The sequence below is a fragment of the Dipodomys merriami genome, unplaced genomic scaffold (genome assembly GCF_024711535.1).
Source record: "Dipodomys merriami isolate MVZ:Mamm:240054 unplaced genomic scaffold, mDipMer1.0.p SCAF_964, whole genome shotgun sequence".
Lineage (NCBI taxonomy): Eukaryota > Metazoa > Chordata > Mammalia > Rodentia > Heteromyidae > Dipodomys > Dipodomys merriami.
The window spans coordinates 181,591-204,912 of record NW_027206584.1 but is presented as its reverse complement, the minus strand read 5'-3'; the positions used below and the strand labels follow the sequence as shown (position 1 = coordinate 204,912).

At 49.8% G+C, this 23,322-nt stretch overlaps 1 protein-coding gene across 1 annotated transcript in view; it reads left to right on the top strand.

The window, feature by feature from the left end:
- Nucleotides 1-3,312: 3,312 nt before the first annotated feature.
- LOC138821922 (anaphase-promoting complex subunit 4-like) overlaps nucleotides 3,313-23,322 on the top strand; it is a 47,410-nt gene continuing 27,400 nt past the window's right edge. The window contains 6 exon segments of the mRNA XM_070014365.1: nucleotides 3,313-3,381; nucleotides 3,715-4,031; nucleotides 21,987-22,060; nucleotides 22,175-22,202; nucleotides 22,301-22,345; nucleotides 23,212-23,296. Coding sequence (XP_069870466.1) covers nucleotides 3,313-3,381; nucleotides 3,715-4,031; nucleotides 21,987-22,060; nucleotides 22,175-22,202; nucleotides 22,301-22,345; nucleotides 23,212-23,296 — 618 coding nt within the window.

The window sequence follows — 23,322 nt, the reverse complement described above, 5'->3', positions numbered from 1 at the left end:
TGGTAGAGTGGCAACCTTGAATGAAAAAAGCTCAGGCAATTTGATGTTAGTACACTAGACACATAGATGTAAATATGACAATAAAATCCCTATGTGCAATTAATTTATGCTAATCCAGAAGGAACAAAAGAAAGCGACTCAGACACAAGTAACTGTGCCTTGCCTACGGCTATCATCGGAAAAGCATTTACTAGCATTCACTGATAATTATTACACGTGAGGTTGGAAATTAGCAATTTTCTCCTGTCATTCCTTCAGCATTTATGACTTGCATGAAAAACCTTTTGTTTCCATTGTTCACTATGTGGGGCATCCCAAGGGAGTAATGATTTATATAATGAATCATGGTCAATAATGGTCATTATTGATTTTTGCTTATACATTTATGTATATTTGGTGTATATGCTGGTCCTGAGGCTTGAACTCAGGGCCTGGGTACTGTCTTTGAGCTTTTTCACCCAAGGCTGGTGCTCTACCACTTGAACCACAACTCCACTTCTGGTTTCTGGTGGTTCATTGGAGATCAGAATCTCATGGACTTTCCTGCCCGGGCTGGCTTTGAACAGCCAATCCTCAGATCTCAGCCTCCTGAGTAGTTGAGATGACAGGCATGAGACACCAGTGCCTGGCCCAAGGATATTTTAATCATGATCCTTGGTGATCTCAACCTAGTTTTCCCTGTCCCCTTCTCCACCCCCACCCTACCCCCAGCCCCTTTGGCTGGGTATTTTGAAAGTGATGCTGAGCACTCTGGAGATGAAGCTGAATGCAAGCGCAAGTTGAACTGGAAACGGGTTTAGTGAGATGTTATTTATGAAGCTCGAATCAGCTCCTTAGAGACTTAGGTTGTTGGTAGCTTGCCCCAGAGAGAGAAAGACTTTCTGGTACAAGAACAAGTCACAATTGCCCTGTTCATCTCCTTGCTCTTTCTGGATGTGAAGCTGTGGGATAGATAAATGGATTAAAGTAGATTGCTGGCAACTGTGAAAGTGGAAGGAAAAAACCTGTTGAAATTGTTCTGGGAAGGGGAGAAAGAGTGCTAGAAGGGGTGGGACTGCAATATATTGATAATCTGTGTGGAAATGTACAATGAAACACCTGTAATACTAATACAAGCTAACGTATATGCATATACATTATAGACATACAGAAAGAGGCACTCTGTATTGCATGCATGCATGCATGCATGTATGTATGTATGTATGTATGTATGTATGTATGTATGTATGTATGTATGTATGTATGTATGTATCTGGCATTGCCTCTCTCTCAGTCCTCGGTGAGAATTTGTTTTTCTCAATAAGCATTGCTGGGGAATACAGTCAGACCCCTTGTCTCATTAGAACGCACTTTCCTTTGGGGTGGTGAGGAGGTGTGCCAGGACATCATAATTTGTCACATCAAGGAATGGCGTTTCAGATTTGAAAAAGCTGCCTGGCTCCTGATATAGTTTTAATGAAAGGTCTGTGGTTCACAGAGGCCAAGTTGTTTGTAAAAATGTGTAAAAGTAGCCGGGTGTCAGTGGCTCACACCTGTCATCCTAGTTACACAGGAGGCTGAGATCTGGAGGATCATGTCTGGAGTCCTCGCTGAGATCTGGAGGCCGGAGTCTGGAGGCCCAGCAAGGGGCAGCAAAATCGGCTGGACATAGTCCCCTGTGGACAAAGCCGGGTTGCCATTCCGATTTTAAGGAGAAGTCTAGAACCAGCGGGCCGCAGTCCTGCTAGGTCCTGCACAGGAAGCCGGTGCAAAGTGGGCCGGGGCCTGGCTTGGCGACAGAGCACCCACCCGAGACAGACGGTCTGCACGCGAACGAGCGGGTGTGAACTGTGAACCGTGTGAACAGGCGTGACAGGTGTGATTCCAGCTCGAGTGTCGGGGAGGCTGGGGACTGCGGGGTGCCCTGGACCCCCCATCCTGCTTGCACTTATCTCAGTCTGCACCTTCCCAGGGATCAAACTCCGGGCCTTGAATTTTGGGCCTGCAGGCTGCACTTTCCCCTTGAGGCTGGCGCTGCACCGCTTGAACCACAGCTCCACTCCGGGTTTTGTGCTGGTTAGCTGGAACTCTGGAGAACCCCGCAGACTTCCCAGCCTGGGCTCTGATACGGGTTCCAGGGGAGATGGCGGTGGCCCTCGGCTGCGCCTAGGCTCCTAAAAGGCTGGAACCAAGCCTAGCATGCGCCTGGCCACCTGGCCAAGGCCACCGTATGCAAATTACCGCCTGTCAATCATACCTCTCAACCTATCAGAGGCCCCCACGGAGGAGTTTAGCCAATCAGAGGCACCCAGGGGCAGCCCCGCCCACGGCCTGGGCCCCTTCATCGCCTCAGCGGCCAGCAGGAGGCTCCGCCAACTGGGGTTTGGCCTCGGGTATCCCCCAGTTCGACCCAGTGCCTGGCGCTTGATGTGGGCCGCCGCCCCCAGCTAGGGTGCTCGCGATCCCGCAGGGCAGAGGCGGGGGTGCAGGCCCGCTGGTGGGGCACGCGCCTGCGTGTGCTGTGTGTGCAGCCTCGGGGGTGTGAACCCCAAATCCAGCCATGGCCCGGCCTCCTGTGCGGTCCTGGGGTGCTGCCGCGCCGCCCGGTTCCTCCCAGAGTGCTCCAGACGCCAATCAACCAACTGAGGTAAACCTGCCACGGGAGGGAGGCGGCCCGACCCTTGACCCCAACCCCCGCCCGCGCGCACGGAGCCGCGGTGAGCGCCCAGGGTCGGGCCTGCGGGGGGCGGGGCTGGGCTGCGGGGACCTCGCTGTCGATCTCTGCGGGTTTTGGGGGTCGAGGGGATCCCGGGGGGCTTGTTGTGGTTCTCTGCGGGTTTCGGGGGCGGGGCCGGGGCTGGGCCCTGGGGATCCCCCTGGGCCCTGGGGATCCCTCCCTTCTCCCGGGTCCTGCACGGGGCTGGCATGGCAGGTGAAGCCCCTGAGGACGCGTGCGTGCAGAAGGGGCGGGACAGTGCGCAAGGGGGATGGTGGTGGGGGCGTGCGCAGGGGACAGCGGGCAGTGCGCATATGTGTAAGGGCGGGGGGAATGGCAGCGGCAGCGCGCGCGGGGGGGGGGGGGCGGGAGCACGGCGGGGGCCTGCGGGGCTGAGCGTGTGTGAGCCAGCACAGGCCTGCGAGCGGAGCCCCGGTTGTGGCACGGGCACCTGCAGAGCTGTCTGCACAAGCCAGGGTAGGAGGAGGAGGAAGGAGAGGAGGAAGAAGAGGAGGAAGGAGGAAAAGGAGGAAGGAGAGGAGGAAGGAGATAAAGGAGGAATGAGAGGAGGAGGAGGAGGCCCCGCCGCCGCCACCGCCGCAGCCGCCAGCGCAGCCATGATCCGGGTGCCCCCTACCTGTCAGCCCCCACAGCCCGGGGCTTCGGCCGCATCAGCCGAAGCCAGTGTGAGTGACTGCCGGTGCTGGCCCGCGCGTGCCCGTGTGCGCGCCTCCCCCCCCCCCCCCCGCCCCCCGACCCCCTCGGGTCGCCCGTCCCGGCGCTGCCCTGCGCCCCCCCTTACACACACACACGCACTCGGGGTGCGGTTCTCCCCCTCCACTGCTACCCACTTGGGATGTCTCCTGGAGCACGCCCCCCTCCACACTGACCCTCTTTCTCTCTCTCTTCCCCCCCCCTAGGAAGGGGCGGCGGCGCCATGCTCCACCGCCGCCAGGGGGACACAGCTGGCTCCCTGCTGCTCCACCCCAAGCTTCCACTGCTGAGCCTCTGTGAGGAAGAGGAGGGTCAGGAAGAAGAGCCAGGCGCGGAGCCCCACCGACAGTAGGAGCCCCACCCTCGGGCCACTGGAGGGGGGAACCGGGGCCACCCACCGACCGACCCACTGGACTGCCCGCCAGCCCACCGGCCCGCCACCCCGCCACCCATGCTGGGGCCGCCCCACCGTGCCCTCGGACCCCAGGGCCAGATTTCCATGCAAGCTCCCTGGCTCCCTCCCAAGTGGATATGACAGGCAGCACCCCAGGCCTGAGCCACCCACCAATGCTGGCCGCTGCCCTGACCGGCCGGGCTACAGGTTCGGCTCTTACCCATACAGGTGAGCCCCGCGCCGGCCGTGCCCCCCCCCACTCCTCACAGGGCTCAAGGGGCTCCCCGCACCCCTGTCCCCTTCCCGGACCACACACACACACACAAAAGGGGTCTCTACTATTCATTCCCTTCAAGTGATTCTTTATTCATTTATTTTTGGGTCTCTCACCCCAAAAAACGGATCTGAAAAATAATGCTTTTTTTTGGGGGGGGGGAAGACTTCTAACAAAGAAGGCGGCCTCTTTCCCCTCCATCATCAAACAGGTTTTATTGGGGGATCCTGGCAGGGGGCAGGTGGGAGGGTGGGTAGGCGTCTGGGTGAATGATGATTTTCTAGTTAAATGCCATTGTCTTCGCCAAGAGCTCCAGCTATCTATTCTTTTTTCTTTTTTTTGGGGGGGGGGTCCGGTCGTGGGGCCTGAACTCTGGGCCTGGGCACTGTCCCTCAGCTTTTTAAGCTCAAGGCTAGCGCTCTACCACTTGATCCACAGCGCCACTTCCGGCTTTTTTCTTTTTGCTTATGTGGTGCTGGGGAATCGAACCCAGGGCCTCATGCATGCAAGGCAAGCGCTCTACGACTGAGCCTCCTCCCCAGCCCATGTGCTCCAGCTATCTAGATTCCAACCCCCCCCACTTCTCCCCTTCTGCCTAATGTCTCCACCCCCACCCCCACCCCCCTATCTCCTGGCTCCATCTTTCCACCCCATCCTAATGATCTGCACCCTTACATTAAAAATCAGGAGAGAGGATTACAGCAAGGGTCACTGCGGCCATCTCGAGGGCAGACTGCTGGTCCCGTGCTGCCTCCCATCCCTGGAGGCCAGGTCGCCCAGGGGTCCAGGCTGGCTGGAGAGGCAGGATTGCCAGGTTCCACCCCCCCTAGGGGGTCGCTGAGGGAGACCTTAAAATCCTGAGCTGGGCAAGGAGGGACTGTGTCTGTAATCTGCTTTTTCATTTGGATTTGTGTGTGTGGGGGGGGGGAGATTTCTTTATTTCTTTATGTTTTTCAATCATCCTCCACACCATGTGTTCTCTCTCTGAGCTGTAAATTTCTCCTGTGTCTACACATCTATTTATACCCACACATTCCTCCCACCTCCCCCTTCCCTCCCTATTTTTTGGGGGCAAACTGCTGGAGCTCCTCAGTTGCAAATGGCTCTCTCCCTGAGTTCAAAATGCAGGGTGTGTGGGAAGGGAGTCCACACGTGAGAGAGCTTTTGTGCTGAACAAAGGGATGGTACTGACCCCGCACGTACGTGCGTGTGTGGTGTGTGTGTGTGTGTGTGTGTCTTACCAGCCCTGAAAATCGCATGGATACTTCCATTTCCCCCACCTTCCCCTTTCATCCATTTTCACAATATGGCAAAATGTCGGTTAGGCAGCATCTTAATGTGTGTGTGCATGTGTGTGTGGGGGCGGGGGAGGAGAGCTGAAGAAAGACTTAGTGAAATGATTCTTCTATGAGCCACTTGGGCAAGCCAAGGTAACTCTTGAGGGAAAAACAAGATGGGATCACGACCCAGCTAGGGGTGGCAACAGCTGGAGCTTCTGATCTTCCAGGGCCCACCTTCCTGCCTCACTCAACAGACAGCTGCAAACTCAGGGAACAGGTACACACCAGCCTGAGCTTGGGATCAAGGTCTGGAAGGAATCTAGAGCAGAATCATCAATAATGCTTTCCCGATATCTCATCCCTTTCTTTATGTGTGTTACTTATTTTCCCATCTCTGGTCTTAAAAAAGCGAATCAGCAATGCTTTGGAACCATTGAGATGGAGAGTCAACGGAAGGCGCTCGTCCCTCTGCCCTGTAGTAGATGATTATTAAAAAAAAAAAAAAAGAATTGGCCAGAAAGGGCGGATGGATGTCAGCCAGATGCCCAGTCATCTCCTCTTGTTTCAGAGTGTGTGTGAGACTCCAGTCTGTGCCCGAGGTGTCTCAGAGTGAGAGGTTCGAGTCCCACCGCCTCCACACATCCTCGAGGTGCTTGCTCACTTTGGAGGTCCCTCAGCTGGCTTCTCCACCTGCTTGCTCCAGGAAGGAGGTGGGCTGGGAGAACTCTTCATCTTTCTTCAGAATAGCTCAGAGGCAGGGGTGGGGTGGGCCATGATTGCAGGTAGAGTTCGCAGGTGAGTACCTTTGGGTCTCCCAGTGATTGGCGTGGAGTGGGTTGGGGCGATGGCAGGGTCTCAGCCCCCGTCCCTCCCCACTCACCCAGTAGGACAAAGCCAGGTTTCCAGCTGTCATGTGTGGACCCCAGGACCCACCAGCAATGGGGAGGGAGGGGTGACAGAAGGTGGGTGCAGAGGAAGAGAAGAGAAAGGGCATGAGGAGAATGTGGAGGGGCAGGACCCGAGTGGGGGTGAGGGGTTCCGACTGGCCAAGGCCTTTGGGGGAGTGGCCACAGGTGGGCCTTTGTGGGGTGGGGGGGACCCCCAAGACGAGGGGTCGGGGTGAGGGGGGAGCCTTTGTTCTCCTCTCCTCCTGGCTGCATGAATTGCCAGTTGGGTTGGCTTTTTGTCTCCTCCTGCCCCCTCCCCCCTGTCATGCATGACGAGGTTGCTGGTGGGAGCAAAAGTAGTTTTAATAGCAACAGCAATGAGGAGCACGCATGGTATGCAATTAAGACAAGAAATTAATAGGAAACCAAGACTTCCCAGGAAGGGTCAGTGGTGCTGTGAAGCGAGGAGTCCCAGCCCCCCTGGGGGCCGTGTTTCTGGGTTGCCGGGCTGGGGTCCCTGCATGGAGATGGTGGCCCATGGGCTCCGGCCTGCCTCCTCTTCTCACTCATTGGCCTTGGCTCTAGGAAGCCTGTCTTGTCTGAAAGTCTGCCTCTGCTACTGGGTGATTTTTTTCTTAGGGGTGATGCAGCAGGCAGAGGAGTAAGTGAGGATAAATGGCAGGATAGGGAAGGGAGGAGAAAAATCCCTCTCGAAAAATCACCCCCTCTGCACACCAGTTGCTTTTTTTGGCTGTTGTGGGGCTTGAGCTCTGTGCCTGGGTGCTGTCACTGCGGGCTTGAGCTCAAGGTGAGTGCTCTACCACTTGAACCACAGCACCACTACCTCCAACCTTTTCCCAGTAATTTACTGGAGACAAGAGACTCACAGACTTTCCCACCCGGGCTGGCTTTGAACCTCTATCCTCAGATCTCAGTAGCTTGGATGACAGGTGTGAGCTGCTGGTGCCTGGCTTCTTTCTCCTCCTTCTTTTATTTAGTCTGGTTGAGAAGAGCGGCTCCTACTGGAGGCGGAGGGAACTGTAGGACCTTGCATCTAGAAAGATGGCAGCAGATTCTTCCCTGTCCTCTTGGCTTTTGGCCTCATGGCCCCCATGGGTAGGGCCTGGTGCAGGGGAGGCCAGGTAGGGAACAGCACCGGGGCTGAAATCAGCAGATGGAGGAAGTGATCTTCAGCAGGGAGAAGCAGGCTGAGTGGATCTGGCTCTCAGCATGTTTTTTACATCATAAGACATCTTTCCAGATCCTTCTCATCTCTGCTGGATTTGAGGATGGGGCGGGAGAGGACAGGGAAGATGATGATGGCATTTTATGTTTCGCTGTTCAAGAATCAACTGACAATGACATCTGTGCTCCCCTCTGTGGGCTGACGTCCCTTCAGTTGTCTGAGGCAGGGTGTGAGGAAGGGGCAGGGAGAACTGGCCGTTTGACTGTGTGTGGTTGGGCGTGGTGGTTCCAAGCTAGTGTGCTTCTCTTTCCTTTTTCCGTTTTGAACTTGAACTTGGTCCCTGACCCTATTGGCTGGCACTCTATCAACGGAGACACGCCTCTGTGGCTATGTGTGGTTCACGCCTCTGTGGCTATGTGTGGTTGGGCATGGTGGTTCCAAGCTAGTGTGCTTTTCTTTCCTTTTTCCGTTTTGAACTTGGTCCCTGACCCTATTGGCTGGCAATCTATCAACGGAGACACGCCTCTGTGGCTGTGTGTGGTTGGGTTTGGTGGTTCCAAGCTAGTGTGCTTCTCTTTCCTTTTTCCATTTTGAATTTGAACTTGGTCCCTGACCCTATTGGCTGGCACTCTATCAACGGAGACATGCCTCCTTCCCCCCCCTGCAGTTCCTCTTTTGAACTACAAAGATAAAGGTTGACCCAAGGGGGTGGGGTGTGGATGGTCTTGGCCAGGCAAGGCTCTTCTGTTTTGTTTTGTTTTTCAGCCCCATCCTCCAAGCTTCCCTGACAATTCTAGAAAGCTCTTCCTCACAGTTGACTCCCATTTTCCCTTCTCTGCCATTGGGTGTGCACAGCCCCATCCTCGTGGAGTCCCTCCACCCCCCTCCCCTACCCTCTCTGTAAATAGAGATCAAAAGGGGAGTTATGGGTCTAATGAGTTGTTCACATTTTATTAGAGTGGATCTCCTCTTTCAACCACAAGGGATTCTCCAGAGACAGGAGATTAGTGGTGGGATTGATGTCCTCTTCCAGGATGCCGGGGCTGGGCCAGCAGCAGGCAGTCCAGAGAGGGGTGGGCTTCAGGGCCTGCCCAGGCCCTGGCGGTGGCACAAAACCCATTGGGTGCCTCAGCCCCTGGGGGCAGGAATGGGAGAGTGGTGGTATGAGCTGGAAGGGCGTGCTCGTGGTTGGATGTCCATGCTCCTCCCAGGTTAGTGGCCTTGTGGCCTTTCTCTGGGCCTTCTCGAAGCTACCGGCACCTGCTCAGGATTTTGGGTGTACTTGGTGCCCCGAAATTCTCTTCACGCACCCTGCTGGAGAACGGGAAGTATGTGAACTTCTCCAGGGCGCGGAGAGAGATTTCAATTCAGCACTTGTATTTAACATTGTTGAGTGACTAGTAGCACCTAATGAAATACACACGTGTGGACTAAGTGAAGGAATGAATGAGTTAATGAAGCTGGGGGCAGGGGTTGTCTGGTCTGGTGGATTAGAGGAAACCGGAAACGTCCAGCTCTGACCTGCTAGAAAGATGTCCACTGCCGGCTTCTCATTTAAGAGATGGGGGAAAGTGAGGCCCAGGGTCTCCAGGTTGATTTGCCTCAGGGCTGGCGGCTCCTCAGTACCCATGTCCAGTGGGTCTTCTTTTAATGGGTGATTTGCTTTCTTATTCTTTCTTTGGGTCCCCCCCTTTGTAATTGATCTTATCTGATATCTTGGCATCTCTTCTCTTTCACATTGTCTTCTTTTAGTTAATTAGATTTTTTTTTTTTGGTGCCAGTTGTGGGGCTTGAGCGCTGCCCCTGAGTTTTTTTTAATTTTTAATTAATTAATTAATTTTGATTTTGCTCAATGCTGGCGGCTCTGCCTCTTGAGTCACACCTCCACCTCTTGCTTTTTGGTCTCACAGACCTTCCTGGCCTAGGCTGGCTTTGAATATTGACCCTCAGATCTCAGCCTCCTGAGTGGCTGGTATTGCAGGTGTGAGCCACTGGTGCCCAACTTCTGTCTTTTCTAAGTGTGTGTGTGTGTGTGTGTGTGTGTGTGTGTGTGATTTCTCTATTCAACTATTCAATAAATACCTGCTACAGACAGATTTGCCAAACATGGGGTGACCACTGGGGCTGGACTCTGTTCTCTGCCTTCTAGCACTGTGGGAACAGAGTGCTTGGAGACCATCTCAGGGCCGGGTGAGATATCTCAGGAAGAGTGTGTGGGGAGAGAGGGATAGTCCATATTACAATTAATTTTTTTTTTTTTTTGCTGGTTGGGGCCTGAATTCTGGGCCTGGGCACTGTCCCTCAGTTCTTCAGCTCAAGGTTAGCACTCTACCACTTGAGCCACAGCGCCACTTCCAGCTTTTTTGCTTATGTGGTGCTGAGGAATTGAACCTAGGGCCTCAGGCATGCAAGGCAAGAACTCTACCACTGAGCCTCCTTCCCAGCCCACAATTGATTTTTTATTGTGATGATAAAGATGACGTGCAGAAGGGTGACAGTTACATCAGTTGGGTTGTGAGCTCGTTTTTCTGTGGACCATGTCTTCTCTTCCCTCGCTCTCTCCCCCAGTTTCTTCCTCCCGTCCCCATCCAGGAGTGGTAGAGTTCATTCTCCACGTGGTGTCCACTGAGGACCACGGCTGCCTTTGTTCACCCTCTGTCGCCTCATTTCTGTGCCTCCCCTTCCTTTGTTGTTGTTGGTTGTTTTCTGATGCAGATCCTGGGGCTTGAACTCAGGACCTGGATACTGTCTTTTGCTCAAGGCTAGTGCTTTATCATTTGAGCCACAGCCTCACTTCTGGCTTTTTGCTGGTGCCTTGGAGATAAGAGTCTCACAGAGTTTTTCTATCTAGGCTGGCTTTGACCCACGATCCTCCTGTCTCAGCCTTCTGAGCTCCTCAGGTGACAGGCCAGAGCCACATGTTCCCCACCCATATTTCAGTTTCCCCCTGAAGGATGAATTGCAGGAAAGGAGGAGAGAGTGGTTTCAGGAGGAGGAGGAAGGACACAGGGAGAAGGAGCTGGTGGAGGGCCCAGCCCTCCGTGTTCTGCACCCCCACTCAGGGAGACACATAACGAGGGGCACGTGCATGCATTCTCTGGCCAGCGGGAAGGGGGCCGGCTCCCTGATCTAGCCGCACCAGAGCTGTCCAGCTGAGGGGCTAGTGAAGGACACACGAAGCAAGCTTCCTCCCTGGCCACTGGCTTTCTTGCTGGCCAGGAGGAAGAAAGGGAAGCTGCTGGTTGACTCTCGGCCAAGACAGAGTTGGATGGGGGCCCAGGCCTGGCTGTTCACAGCGAGGGGCTGGCCTGGGCCCCTGTGTTTCTGGAGTGGTGAAGGCCGTGCCGTGCACACACTGGCCACTTTCACTGGGGGTGCAGAGCAGGCCGGGTGAGGGGTGTGGGGGGGATTGGACAGAAGGGGGGTGCCCAGGACAACCTCTGGGCGTGTCCCAATCCTGTAGCACTTCCTTCCTCAATGTGGACAGAGGAAGGGGCGGGGGCAGACCCCACGCACGGAAGCACCCAGCCCCTGGGGTTGTGGTTTGGACAGATGCCGCCCCCAAATTGATTTTTCACCTTCGAATCTCCACGCTGTGGTTTGCATTCGGAAAGACAATTCACAAACACGAAGCGAGGCTCAGCTGAAGATGTGCTCACTTGCTCTCCCCCCCCTCTCTAGCTCTCTCTTTCTCTCACTCACTCAATGGGTGGGTGCTTTCCTCCACTAGCTGGGCACCCAGCCCTTTTCACTTTAGCTGCTTTTATTCAGGTAGGGGACCTCAGATGGTGATCTTCCCATGCATACCTTTGGCATAGCTGGGATTACAGGTGCAAGCTCTCATACCTGGCCTTTAGCCTGAAGGCCAGATGTGGTACTCTGGGGCTGGAACTGTTGGGGATGAATTTTTAGGGGTCTCTGAAGGGCAGCGCCTGGAGGTAGAGGCACAAGACTATGCCTTTGAGGCCAGAGCAAGAGGGGAACTGAGGAGAGGCCAAGGTGGATCTATAGATGTCAGGCCTGGCTGGGGGTGGGAGGTGGACATGGTGGTCAGAATCCTTCACTGGACTTCCGGGTGTTGTAGGGGGGTGGGAGAGAGTTGTAGGTGAGAGCTTCCTTGGCCTTGAACTAGAGCCACAGCTCTACTTCCCACCTCTCTGCCGGCTCATTGGAGATAAAAGCACTTCCCTCCTCCCGTCTTCTGGGGCCCCATCAGGTCATGCGGATGTCAAAATAGAGGTTGGTGGAAGAGTAAAGAGGGGAAGGAGGAAGAGTGAGGAGGAAGAATAAGGAGCAGGAGAGGAAGAGGAGGAGAAAAAGAAAAAGAGAAGGAGGAATGAGGAGGAGGAAGAGCAAGGAGGAGGAGGAGGAAGCCTTAAGAGACACCTTTGCTCACCTGACTGTGGCTATAATCACTGATGGTTAGCCTGGCTGGCTTCGTCGTTTTTGCACAACCACCTTTTTTGGCTTCCTCCTTTCTGTGTTTTAAAATAAATGGGAACCCAGATGTACAGAGGTAGGAAAAAGAAAAAAAAGCCAATCAAGATCAAGATTTATGGATCTGTGTTCCTGAACAAAGCCCAGTGCATTCATTTATTTACCTATTTCTTTTCTGCTATTTTTCTTCTGGATGCCTGTTGGTGGAGGTGGGTTGGGGAGGAGTGGTAGTGAGTGTAATCTGGGTTTTCGGGTGTGTGTGGTAGGTTCTACAATATTCAGGGAAATCAAGTCACGCCTCATGGATCTGTGTTTTCAGACCTTGGCTGGTGGGCTCCACCTAGGCAGGGGCAGTGATCACAGACAGACTGAGTGACCATGGCTGGGAGTTCCTACCAGGCAGGCCAGGTGTGCCTCTGGAGTGTCAGAATGGGAGCCTTGCTTGTGTGTGTGTGTTTCTCCTTGTTAGAAACTCCAGGAATTGTTGATGAAACTCAAGGGTCATTATTTGTTTGATTTGCACCCACCTCTGCTGGAAATGACTTGAGAACAATTCCACTTTGGCCTACCTAGGGTTCTGGGCCGCAGGTGCCCTATCATAGGGAGGGGCACGTAGAATCTACTGGAGTGAGACGGAGACTAGACTTGAAGGGAGGGAAGGCCTTGCCGGTCTAGCTGTAGTCATGTAGGAGGAGGGCTGAACCAATTGCACCTGTGTTGGTCATTCGGTCTTCATCTAGCTTCATCCTTCTGTGTGGATGCTGTTTCCCCAAATTCCTCCAACTCCATTTCAAAGCTCTTCTCTCCTCTAGTTGCATCCCAAAGGGGGTGTCCGCTGCAATTCTTGATTGTTCTCCTCAGCTAGAAATAAGCTCTGAGCATGTCTGTCCTCGAACTCCTGTCCTCATCTCTGTTCCTAGCATTTTTCCTAAGTGGTTTTGGGGTCAGGTCTTATGAGGGTTTTTCACCCCTTCGTCATCCCAGGTCCTCTCTCTGTCCTTCCGTTTTCTGGAACAAACACGATCTTACTTCCTTAATCTTCCCGACCTCTTATTTATTTAGTTGGTCATGGGACTTGAACTCAGGGCCTGGGCGCTGTCCCTGAGCCTCCTTGTGCTCAAGGCTAGCACTCTACCACTTGAGCCACAGCGCCACTTCTGGTTTTCGAGTGGTTCATTGGAGATAAGAGTCTCACAGGGACTTTCTTGCTCATGCTGGCTTCGAACGATGATCCTCAGACCTCAGCCTTCTGAGTAGCTAGGATCACAGGCATGAGCCATTGGCGCCCAGCTGTTTTCTTTTAAAATTTATTCTGTGCCTATTTACAAAGGTGCTTTGGTTTCAAGAAGAAAAACCCAAGAAGGTTACTTCTGAAATACACACGATCCTTTCAAGAACCTTCTCCTGGAGTCTGTTTTGCTGGTGAATCCACATTTATTTACAGAAAGCAAGATGAGAGCACTTAAGGGAAAACACAAGTAGGTTTCTAGACATAGGGAACTTGAGATCATTAATGTTTTTGAAAAAATAAAAAAATAAAGGGTGGGGTGAAAGCTCTACAGGCCTTTGGTGTGAATCTGACTAGGATAGTCTCCCATTGGTACTTGTGACTGGTCTCTGCTGGTGGTGACTTCCGGCAGCTACGGTGCTGATGGGATAGATGTCCTTGGAGGCTCGTGGCTGGCCCTTGGCATTCTGTGTCAGGTTCATACGTGGAGGCCTCAGGAGACTGGCCTTGTGTGATTCTCGCTGCCCTTCAGAGGCACAGAGACAGGGGCTGCAGAACTTGGGGTGGCACTGATACCAGCCAGGTTTCCGAGTAGGTCTCCTGAGAGTTGAGCTCCTGGTGTGTGGCCTGCTGGGGGTGTAAGGCACGGTTTACATTGTAAGTGAAGGAACTCCTTATCCGCACTGGCTTTGGGACGTCCCCCAAAGTGCCCTTCTAGAGCCTTGTCTCTTCGCACATCACACAAGGCTGATTTGGTTCGAATGAATGACTAGAATTCCTGCAAAATAGCCCATTTCCAGGTTTTGATGTACTTTGTGGAGGACAAGAGGGCGGGAAATTGCCCCGCACGTGGTGATCCTGTTTCCCACAAGGCTGAGTTCTGGCCGCTGTCCTCTCCACCTTCCCCTTTCCTGCTGTACATATGTCCCCAGCGCCCCCCTGTGCATCTGGGAGACCGTCTACTCTCCTGCGCCTGTCTCTGCCTGCATTCTGTCTGTGTATTCGGACTCTATGTGGAGATTGACTGTGATTCTCCCTACTCAAGAATGGCCGGCGGGAGTGCTGTTTCAGTGATGGGTTTTTTAATCATTGTTGTTTTTAAAGGAGCTTTCCAGAAAGGATGTGAAGCCAGGTGTTGTCACTTTCTCCTATCATTCTAGCTACACCTGAGGCAGAGATTGGGAGGATGGAGTTTCTAGATCAGCTAGGGTAAAAAATTCAGGAGAATCCAGGTGCCTATTGCTCATGCCTGGAACCCCAGTTTCTCTGAAATTTGAGGATTGAGGTTCAAAACCAGCAGAGGCATAAAAATCCTCGAGACTCTTATTTCCAATGAACCACTAGAAAATCAGAAATGGAGCTGGGCTCAAGTGGTACAGCACTAGGTCTCTAGCAAAAGAGCTAAGGGACAGGTTTATGATCATTGTCTGAAAATCCATGGGATGGAATGGCTTCCTTGCTCACCCATGATCATAATAGGCTGAGGTCTCCCAAGTGTGTAGGTGGCAGTACAGAATTGTGTGGTGAGTTCAAGGCTGGTGCTGTACCACTTGAGCCACAGCACCACTTCTGGTTTTCTAGTGGTTCATTGGAGATCAGAGTTGCACAGACTTTCCTTCCCAGGCTGGCTTTGAGCCATGATCCTCAGATCTCAGCCTCCTGAGTCACTGGGATGACAGGTGTGAGCCACTAGTACCTGATGTATTATACCTGGTGTATATAATACACCTGCTGTATTATGAATGTATTTTGTTTTGAGATTTCTCCGATGCAGCCAGCAGCTTTGGCGGCATCTTGGATACATTTCATGTCTTGTCTCTCCCGATGTCTCTTAGAAGCATGTGGGTTCTTTGGCCAGTGGATGAGCTCAATACTTCTTGAGAACCTGTGGGACCCCTGGGTGTCTGTTTATTTAGAGGATGTGGCCCCTCCGTCCGCAGCCTCCCCTGCCAGCCGGGTTGGGGGGTCAGTGGCTGGCATCCAAAGAGAGCAGGATCTACGGGGTCATGCGTGTGGGGCAGTGCTATTTGGGTGTGGTGGGGGACTGGGACTGCCCTGCAAATGCAGAGCACAATCAGCCTGGGCGCCGTGTAGCAACCCCTCCCCCCCAGCCTGCCCCCCATCCAGACTGAACAAGACTCTGTTCTTTTGCTGGGAACATTTTTGAATTTCAACCTAGAGGAAGGGGCAGATGGGTCCCTGATAGTATGTCATCATCCCCTCCCCTCCGCTCCCCTCCCCTTCCTTTTCCTCTCCCCTCTTCCCCTTCCCTTCCTTTCCCTCCTTTTCCCTCCCCTTCTGTTCCCCTTCCCTCTCCCCTTCCCCCTCTCCCTCTCTCCTCTCTTCCCTCCCCTTCTTCTTTTCCTTCCTTGGAGACAGTGTGCCTGTATTTGCCCCAGAATATCATTCTTTATTCCTTTGCATTCAACACAGTTTGACATTTTGCATGATTGTCTGGGTACTAGTATTAGATGTCATCTTATCCTTCTCTAATAATAATTTTAACAACCAAAAGTCAATTGGTGTGTGTGTGTGTGTGTGTGTGTGTGTGTGTGTGTGTGTGTGTGTGTGTGTGTGTGAGTGTGAGTGTGTGTGTGTGTGTGTGTGATAGTACTGGGGCTTGAACTCAGGACCTCCTTTGCTCATGCTCAGATTTTTCTCTCCTGGCTGACACTCTACTACTTGAGCTATGCTTCCTGTCTCTAAAAAGTCAGTTTATTAAAGTGATACTTTAATAAATTAGTAATTAATTAAGTGGAGTAAAGGTACTCTACCATTTGAGCCATGTATCAAGTTCATTGTCGCATTTTTAAATTTATTGTGCTTGTCCTGGGCTTTGAACTCAGGGTCTGGGCGCTTTCCCTGCGCTATTTTTGCTGAAGGCTGGTGCTCTACCACTTGAGCCACAATTCTACTTCTGGCCTTTGGTGGTTCACTGGAGATCAGAGTCTCATGGACTTTCCTGCCCAGGCTGGTTTCAAACCTCGATCCTCAGCTCTCAGCCTCCTGAGTAGCTGGAATGACAGGTGTGAGCTGCCAGGTGCCTCCATTTTAATGGGGGGGGGTAATCTATTCTGAGATCTTGGCAGAACATGTAAGTCAGGGAGTCGCAGATGCTCATCTGGAACGTTCTCCATGTCCTCAGACTTCCTCCAAGGAAGTTTGTCTGCTGGTTCTCCATGGAGGTGACCTTTGGGCTGGCTCTTGGTTGGAGCTCTCTCCCTAGTGTCTGACTGGTTCAGCCACCCTCCCGTGAGGCTCCCCACTCCTGAGTATCGCCTCTGTGGCTACACGTGTTACTCTGGTATCTTTGCAATCGCTGGCCTAGTGCTCTTCAGGGAGGTCAGCCATGAGTCATATGCAGACGAGGCCCCAGGACCCCTCTGACTAGTGTCAGCGTGTCCATCGGGAGCTGAAGTAGAGTCGGCTTTCTCGTGCCTAAATAAATGCCGTACTTCCTGGGGGTAAAACTCATGTTATCTTGTGTCAAGTCCTGAACAGAGGATTTGGCCTGGGCTGAAGTGTGTGTGTGTGTGTGTGTGTGTGTGTGTGTGTGTGTGTGTGTGTGTGTGTGTCTGTGTCTGTGTCTGTGTGTGTGTCTGTGTGTCTGTGTGTGTGTCTCGGTGTGTGTGTGTCTGTGTGTGTGCTGGTCCTGGGGCTTGAACTCAGAGCCTAGGTGCTTTTCTGAGCTTTTTTACTAAAGACTAGTGCTCTACCACTTGAACCACTGCTCCACTTCTGACTTTTTGCTGGTTCATTGGAACTAAAGACTCCCATCAGACTTTCCTGCCCAGGCTGGCTTTGAACCACGGTCCTCAGATCTCAATCTTCTGAATGGCTAGAATTGATAGGTATGAGCCACTGGAGCCTGCCTCAGAACCCCACCTTTTATTTCAGTGTTCTCTCTGCTTCTCTGCCAAGGTGTACATTCTCCACAGGCATGGTCTAATGCTGTGTCCTTGTTCATAGGGATTTTGTTTAACATCACTTATGTGTTTATGTGTTGCAAGCTAGCTGGTATTCAAAGGACATTTAATGCCCACCTTTGCCTGCTTAGTGTTGGGAGAGCAGCAGGAGAAGGGGATGGAGCAGAGGTCCCAGCTGGGACTTTGGATGAGACCAAAATGTGGGTTGTGTTGGACTTTATCCCATGAGAAGATAGAAGCTGGGGTGGGGTCCTCAAATTGGGTAAAAATCTCTGACTGGGGGAAGACTCTCTTGATTTTTCAATTTGTTTTCCAATTTTTATTTTTATGTAGGTCATGGGGCTTGAACTCAGGGCCTGGGTGCTGCCCTTGAGCTCTGATTTGCTCAAGAGTAATGCTCTACCATTTGAGCCACAGCTCTACTTCTAGCTTTTTGTGGTTCATTGGGGATAAGAGTCTCACGGACTTCCCTGCCTGGGCTGGTTTCGAGCCACAATCCTCAGATCTCAGCCTCCTGAGTAGGTAGGAAGACAGGCGTGAGCTACCAGTGTGGAAAAGGAGAGGATGGGAGAGACCGTTGGGAAGACAAGCTAGAGCAGGGCCATGGGGATGGTGCCATCTGCCCAGGCCATGGGCAGCTTTGCCCTGGCTGCGGTGGGGGAAATGTCTGCCTGTGTCTGCTCTCTCAGGTCCCCAGTCCTCAGGGAGGTGAAGGCCTGCTTGTCTAGTGGAGCCTGGCTCACAGGTTTTCTGCTGGCTGGGCCAAGCTGTCAGCTCCCTCCTATTGGGAGATAAAGAGGAGAGGAAAGTCGTGCGGCCCACATTGGCATCACCCCGGGGCGAGGTTCGCATAGGGCACCACAGCCTCTCCTTGCTCAGGGAATGGCAAAGAGCCGTCTGCAGCCACTGCCGCCGCCTCCAGTGTAGAGAGCAGAGGACATGCAGGGACCCCCAGCTCTGCAAGGAGTGTGAAGGTGTGGGTGATCGGAAGGTTCTAGTTTCCAGATCTTTCCTTCCCGCCTGCCTGTCTTCCATTGCCAGAGACAGTGCCAGCCCTCCCCTCTCCCCTTTGTGGCTTTTTCTTACATGTCAAAAGAAGAGGGTGTCTCTCATTTACCTAGAATTTCACTACCTAGCTAGTCCCAAGGTGTTAATGCTCCTAAGGTCATAGAAAATGATAATAAGAAATACTGGTGTTAGAGGAAGCATGGTGTATGTGTGTGTATGTGTGTGTGTGTGTGTGCGTGCACGCATGCGTGTGTACACACATATGCACCAGTCTTGGGGCTTGAACTCAGGGCCTTGGCACTGTCCCTGAGCTTTTGTGGTGGTACTCTACCCCTTTGGGTCACAGGCCCCTTGACTGGACCCAAAAAACAAACAAACAAAAACCAAAGATTATCAGTGTATATTCTGGTTGTAAACAAGTGTCACATAATCCAATATTGGGCAAAATTAGATTTCTTTTTTTGGGGGGAGGGTTCCAATTGTGAGGCCTGAACTCTGGGCCTGGGTGCTGTCCCTCAGCTCTTCAGCTCAAGGCTAGCACTCTACCACTTGAGCCACAGTGCCACTTCTGGCTTTTTTTCTTTTTTGCTTATGTGGTGCTGAGGAATCGAACCCAGGGCCTCAGGCATGCAAGGCAAGCACTCTACCACCGAGCCACCTTCCCAGCCCCGTCCTTTGGAATTTTTTTAAATGGTTAAACATTTTTCATAGCTCGAATTCTATCTGTTGGAGATACCTCTTTGGAAAAATGTGGCTTCTTGGCAAAGATAAGTGCAGTAAACTCTAACTTTGTTCTTTCTATACTCCTGTCCTCTACCCTTTGGTCAAGCACCAGCTGCCGTTTGCCAGTCTAATCAATGCCATCATGGCCTTTTACCCAGAAAATATTTCAGCAGTAGTTGTACAGGCTCGGAAGCATTCTTATGAATATGTATGAATAAGTGTGAATAAGATATGCATAATGTAAATAAGTAGGTCACACATGAGGACCCCCTGCTTTGACTCCAGTTCTTTCATTTCTGTGTGGTCTTTTGCCTCTTGCTACCTCTTCTATCGTGGCTGGTAGGGCTATGATGACTGAACTTCTCTGCCAGGTGTTTCACAGTGACAGTCCTTTTCTGAGCTGTGGTACACATCCAGTCAGCTCTGTAAACTACTAAATCCTAGTGTCAACTTTGTCTGCATCATTAGTACTCTAAGAAAAAAGCAAATTGCTTTTGTAAAGTGAATATATATTCTTCATTGCTTAATTTTTATCTAGGTAAATGTAAGGACTTAAAATTCTTTGACGGGCTGGGAAGGTGGCTCAGTGGCAGAGCACTTGCCTTGCAAGCATGAGGCCCTGGGTTCGATTCCTCAGCACCACATAAGCAAAAAGAAAAAAGCCCGAAGTGGTGCTGTGGCTCAAGTGGTAGAGTGCTAGCCTTGAGCTGAAGAGCTAAGGGACAGCGCCCAGGCCTAGAGTTCAGGCCCCACTACTGAACCCAAAATAAATAAATAAATAAACAAACAAATAAATAATATTCTTTGAAAGCTTATCACTGAAAAGTAGCAACTGCTTTTATTTTGGTGAACAGTTTTCCACGTTGCTTGATATGTTCAAATAGAGATCTATGTGTGTACTTTTATTAAGTCAGTGAGCTGTAAACCCTCTGTACATCACCTTTATAATAACAATACAATTTTTTAAAGTTAATGATGCTTCCTATTTTCATACATAATTTTTTTCTTTTTGGCTCAATAGAGATAGATTTATCACATTAATGTTAAATGCCTGCATAGCAATTCACTCTTTCATATATTCTAATTTACTAAATATGACTCCTATGGTGGTTTTAGGTAATTGTCAGTTTTGGGTTTTTATAAGCAATGTTGTATAAACATTCTGAGTACTTGAAATAACTCTGTGTAATTACTCCTTAGATTAATTACTAGAAGTAAAATTTCCAAAAATGCTTTCAAAATAGTATAGACAAGTAAAGCTTGCAGTAAAGGTAGACTGAGGGGCTAGTGAATCTGGGTGATGTTGAATTTGGGGAAGGGAGGATTAAAAAATTTACTTTTCTGCAGGGAGCCTGTGGCTCACGCCTGTAATCCTAGCTATTCAAGAGGCTAAGATCAAAGCCAGCCTGAGCAGGAAAGTCCATGAGACTCTTATCTCCAATTCACTACCACAAAACCAGAATTGGCCCTGTGGCTCAAGTGGTAGAGCACTCACCTTGAGGTGAAGAGCTGAGGGACAGCACCCCGGCTAGAGTTCAAGGCCCAGAGTTCAAACCCCACTACCAACCACCCCCCCCTAAAAAAATAATTTTTTCCCTCACCTCCTCCTCACTGATTAAATTTTACTAACTTGATATCAAATAAATTTGTAAATCCTGAATGTTAACTGACAACTTGATGAAGGGCCTGAAAGAAATAGATAACAAGGTGGTAGCCTGGCATTTGAAATATACATGAATCCACAGTGATTAATCCGTTATCAGATAATCAGTGAATCTTCTAGAAAGTGAGAGAAGCAGACCATATTTGTACTTCCTATCCCAGCTCACTTACTTGCTAACTGTGTTCTCAATACTTGGTACTCATGGTTTAGAATTGTTTCCTGTTAAGTCTAGAAACTCAGGATAGCTACTTTGTGTAAAAGTGTGAAAAATACTTCTAAATTCCCATTCTTTCATTTGCTAGCTTATCTGTTTCCAGTCTTATCTGAAAATGACAAGGGGAAATAAACCTATTTATAAGCCAAGTGCAGTAGTACATGCCTATAAACCCACATGCTGTTATCCCAGCTACTGAGACTGTTGCAAAGTTTATGATATAGTCTCTTGTACCTGCTGTTTTGTCAGATGGCAAATGTATGTAAGCCATAGAACCAGTAATTAAATGATATATTAATTGCACTGTTCTGTAAAGTTACTTTTAGTAGCAAAATTTCTTAGATTTGAGTTAAAAAATCATATATTTTCAGTATCCCAATACTGAGTATATATGAAAGGTGGATTTTGTGTGTGTGTTTTTGTTTTTGTTTTTATCTGGCATAAGAGCTTGAACTCAGGGCCTAAGTGCTGTTCCTAAGCTTTCATGCTGAAGGCTAGTGCTCTATTACTTTGAGGCACAGCTCCACTTCCTGTTTTCTTGTGGTTAATGGGAGATAAGAGTCCCACAGACTTTCCTGCCGAGGCTGGCTTTGAACCATGGTCCTCAGATCTCAGCCTCTTGAGCAGCTAGGATTACAGGCACCTGGCCGAAGGTATTTTATGCTAAGAAAGCTGTTTTTGTTTTTGCTTTGGGTCTGGTTGTGGGGCCTGAACTCTGGGCCTGGGCACTGTCCCTCAGCTCTTCAGCTCAAGGCAAGTGCTCTACCACTCCAGCCACTGCGCCACTTCTGACCTTTTTTTTTCTGCTTATGTGGTGCTGAGGAAGCGAACACAGGGCCTCATGTATGCAAGGCAAGCGCTCTACCACTGAGCCACCTTCCCAGCCCAAGAAAACTGTTGAATAACAGTAGGTCCATTTGTTTTTACAAACAAAAGAAATTTCTGCTTTTATCATTTCTTATTTGTGATTATTAGACAGGTAAACTATCTGTGCCATATCTTTACTTTTTGTTGTTGTTGGTTGTGGGGCTTCAACTCTGGGCCTGGGCTCTGTTCCTGAGCTCTTTAGCTCAAGGATAGCCCTCTACCACTTGAGCCACAGCACCACTTCTCATTTTCTGGTGGTTTATTGGAGATAAGAGTCTCACTGAGTTTCCTGCCCCGGCTTGCTTTGAACGGTGACACTCATGTTTCAGCCTCCTGAGTAGCTAGGATTATAGGCATGAGCCATGAGCCAGGGTGTCTTGTATATCTTTACTTCTTAAAGTTATGGAATGAGTCTTTAAAAAATATATTTTTAATAGAAAGAGAAGTAACTTATTACTGTTTGTGTAATGCCTGTTTCCCTTCCTTTTAGTGTTCTAATATCGTTCTATAATGCTGAAGATGAGTCAAACATTCTCTTACCCAAGCTGCCCACATTACCAAAAAAGTAAGTATCAGAGTTGTATTTCTTTGGACTTAATCTTGCAGGTTAATCTGCTTTAAATATTGGTACATACTTCTCTCATGAGTATCATTTTACCTTTGTCTCTCCTTTCTCTCATTATAGCAGCACCTCAAAAATATTTAGGTAAAATATACTTTTTTGTTGTTTTCAAATAAAATAATGTTTTTTTTTAGTTGAAAGAACATGGTTGAAAGATGACTCAATTTATTTTTATATTGTAGTGAGGAGAATTCTGATGAAATTATTAAACGCTTGGGAGATGTCAGGTAAATCTAATTTAAATAAGTCACTTTTCATATTGGAGGAACATTTCCAAATTTTCAGGAGCAAATCTTTTGTTATGTTATCTCATTGTAGACACGCTGTGTCTTCAAATAATAGATGTCACCGTCTTGCTGTTTTTACTGTGTGCTCGTTCTTTGTTTCGTGTGTTAGCAGTAATGCAGTATACTTGTTTTTAATAAGTAAAAGGGGATAGTACTAGAATTTTTAAAATTTCAATTTTAATTATCCAAGTTCTTCATTGTGTCATATCCATAATAAAACTGTTTTGTTATTGGCTGTATGTGAATACAATTATTAGTATGTTATGTTACTATAAATGCTTAATGTTAGCTATAAGAAATATATATTGTTCTTTGGAAACAAAAGAAATGGCCTGCTGTGATTGAATATTGAGAGTTGCTGTGTTTGCTTAGTGTATCAGTTTTCCCCACAGAGGAATTTTAGCACTCAGATTATATTAAAGCAGTAACAATTGATATTTTGGCTAAAAAAACCACAGTCATCTAAAAGAGAGAAGAGGAACCAGCAGGAGGGAGAAAGGAAAAAGAGATGGTGAGGGAAGGTGAATATATATGTATGACAATACCAGCATGAAGCCCTACAGAAACTTAGGAAGGAATAGATAGGGAGGAAGGATAGTTAAGAAAGAGTAATATAGATTAGGAGTAAATTTGATCAAAGTGTATTATATTCATGTTGTAAATATCACAGTGTAACACTTTTGTACTATAAGTTCATGCTAATTATTTTTTAAAGATAGTGTAGAAATAAAATCCACAAATATAAAAAACACCCACAATCATCTGTGTTGTTCACTGGTTCTCTGCTTGTTACATTTTTTTATTAGATTAAATATTCTTGTCCTTGGAGGAAGCTCTGGATTTATTGAGCTTTATGCTTATGGGATGTTCAAAATTGCTCGAGTCACAGGAGTGAGTTTTTCTTTTAGGTTTCCTGT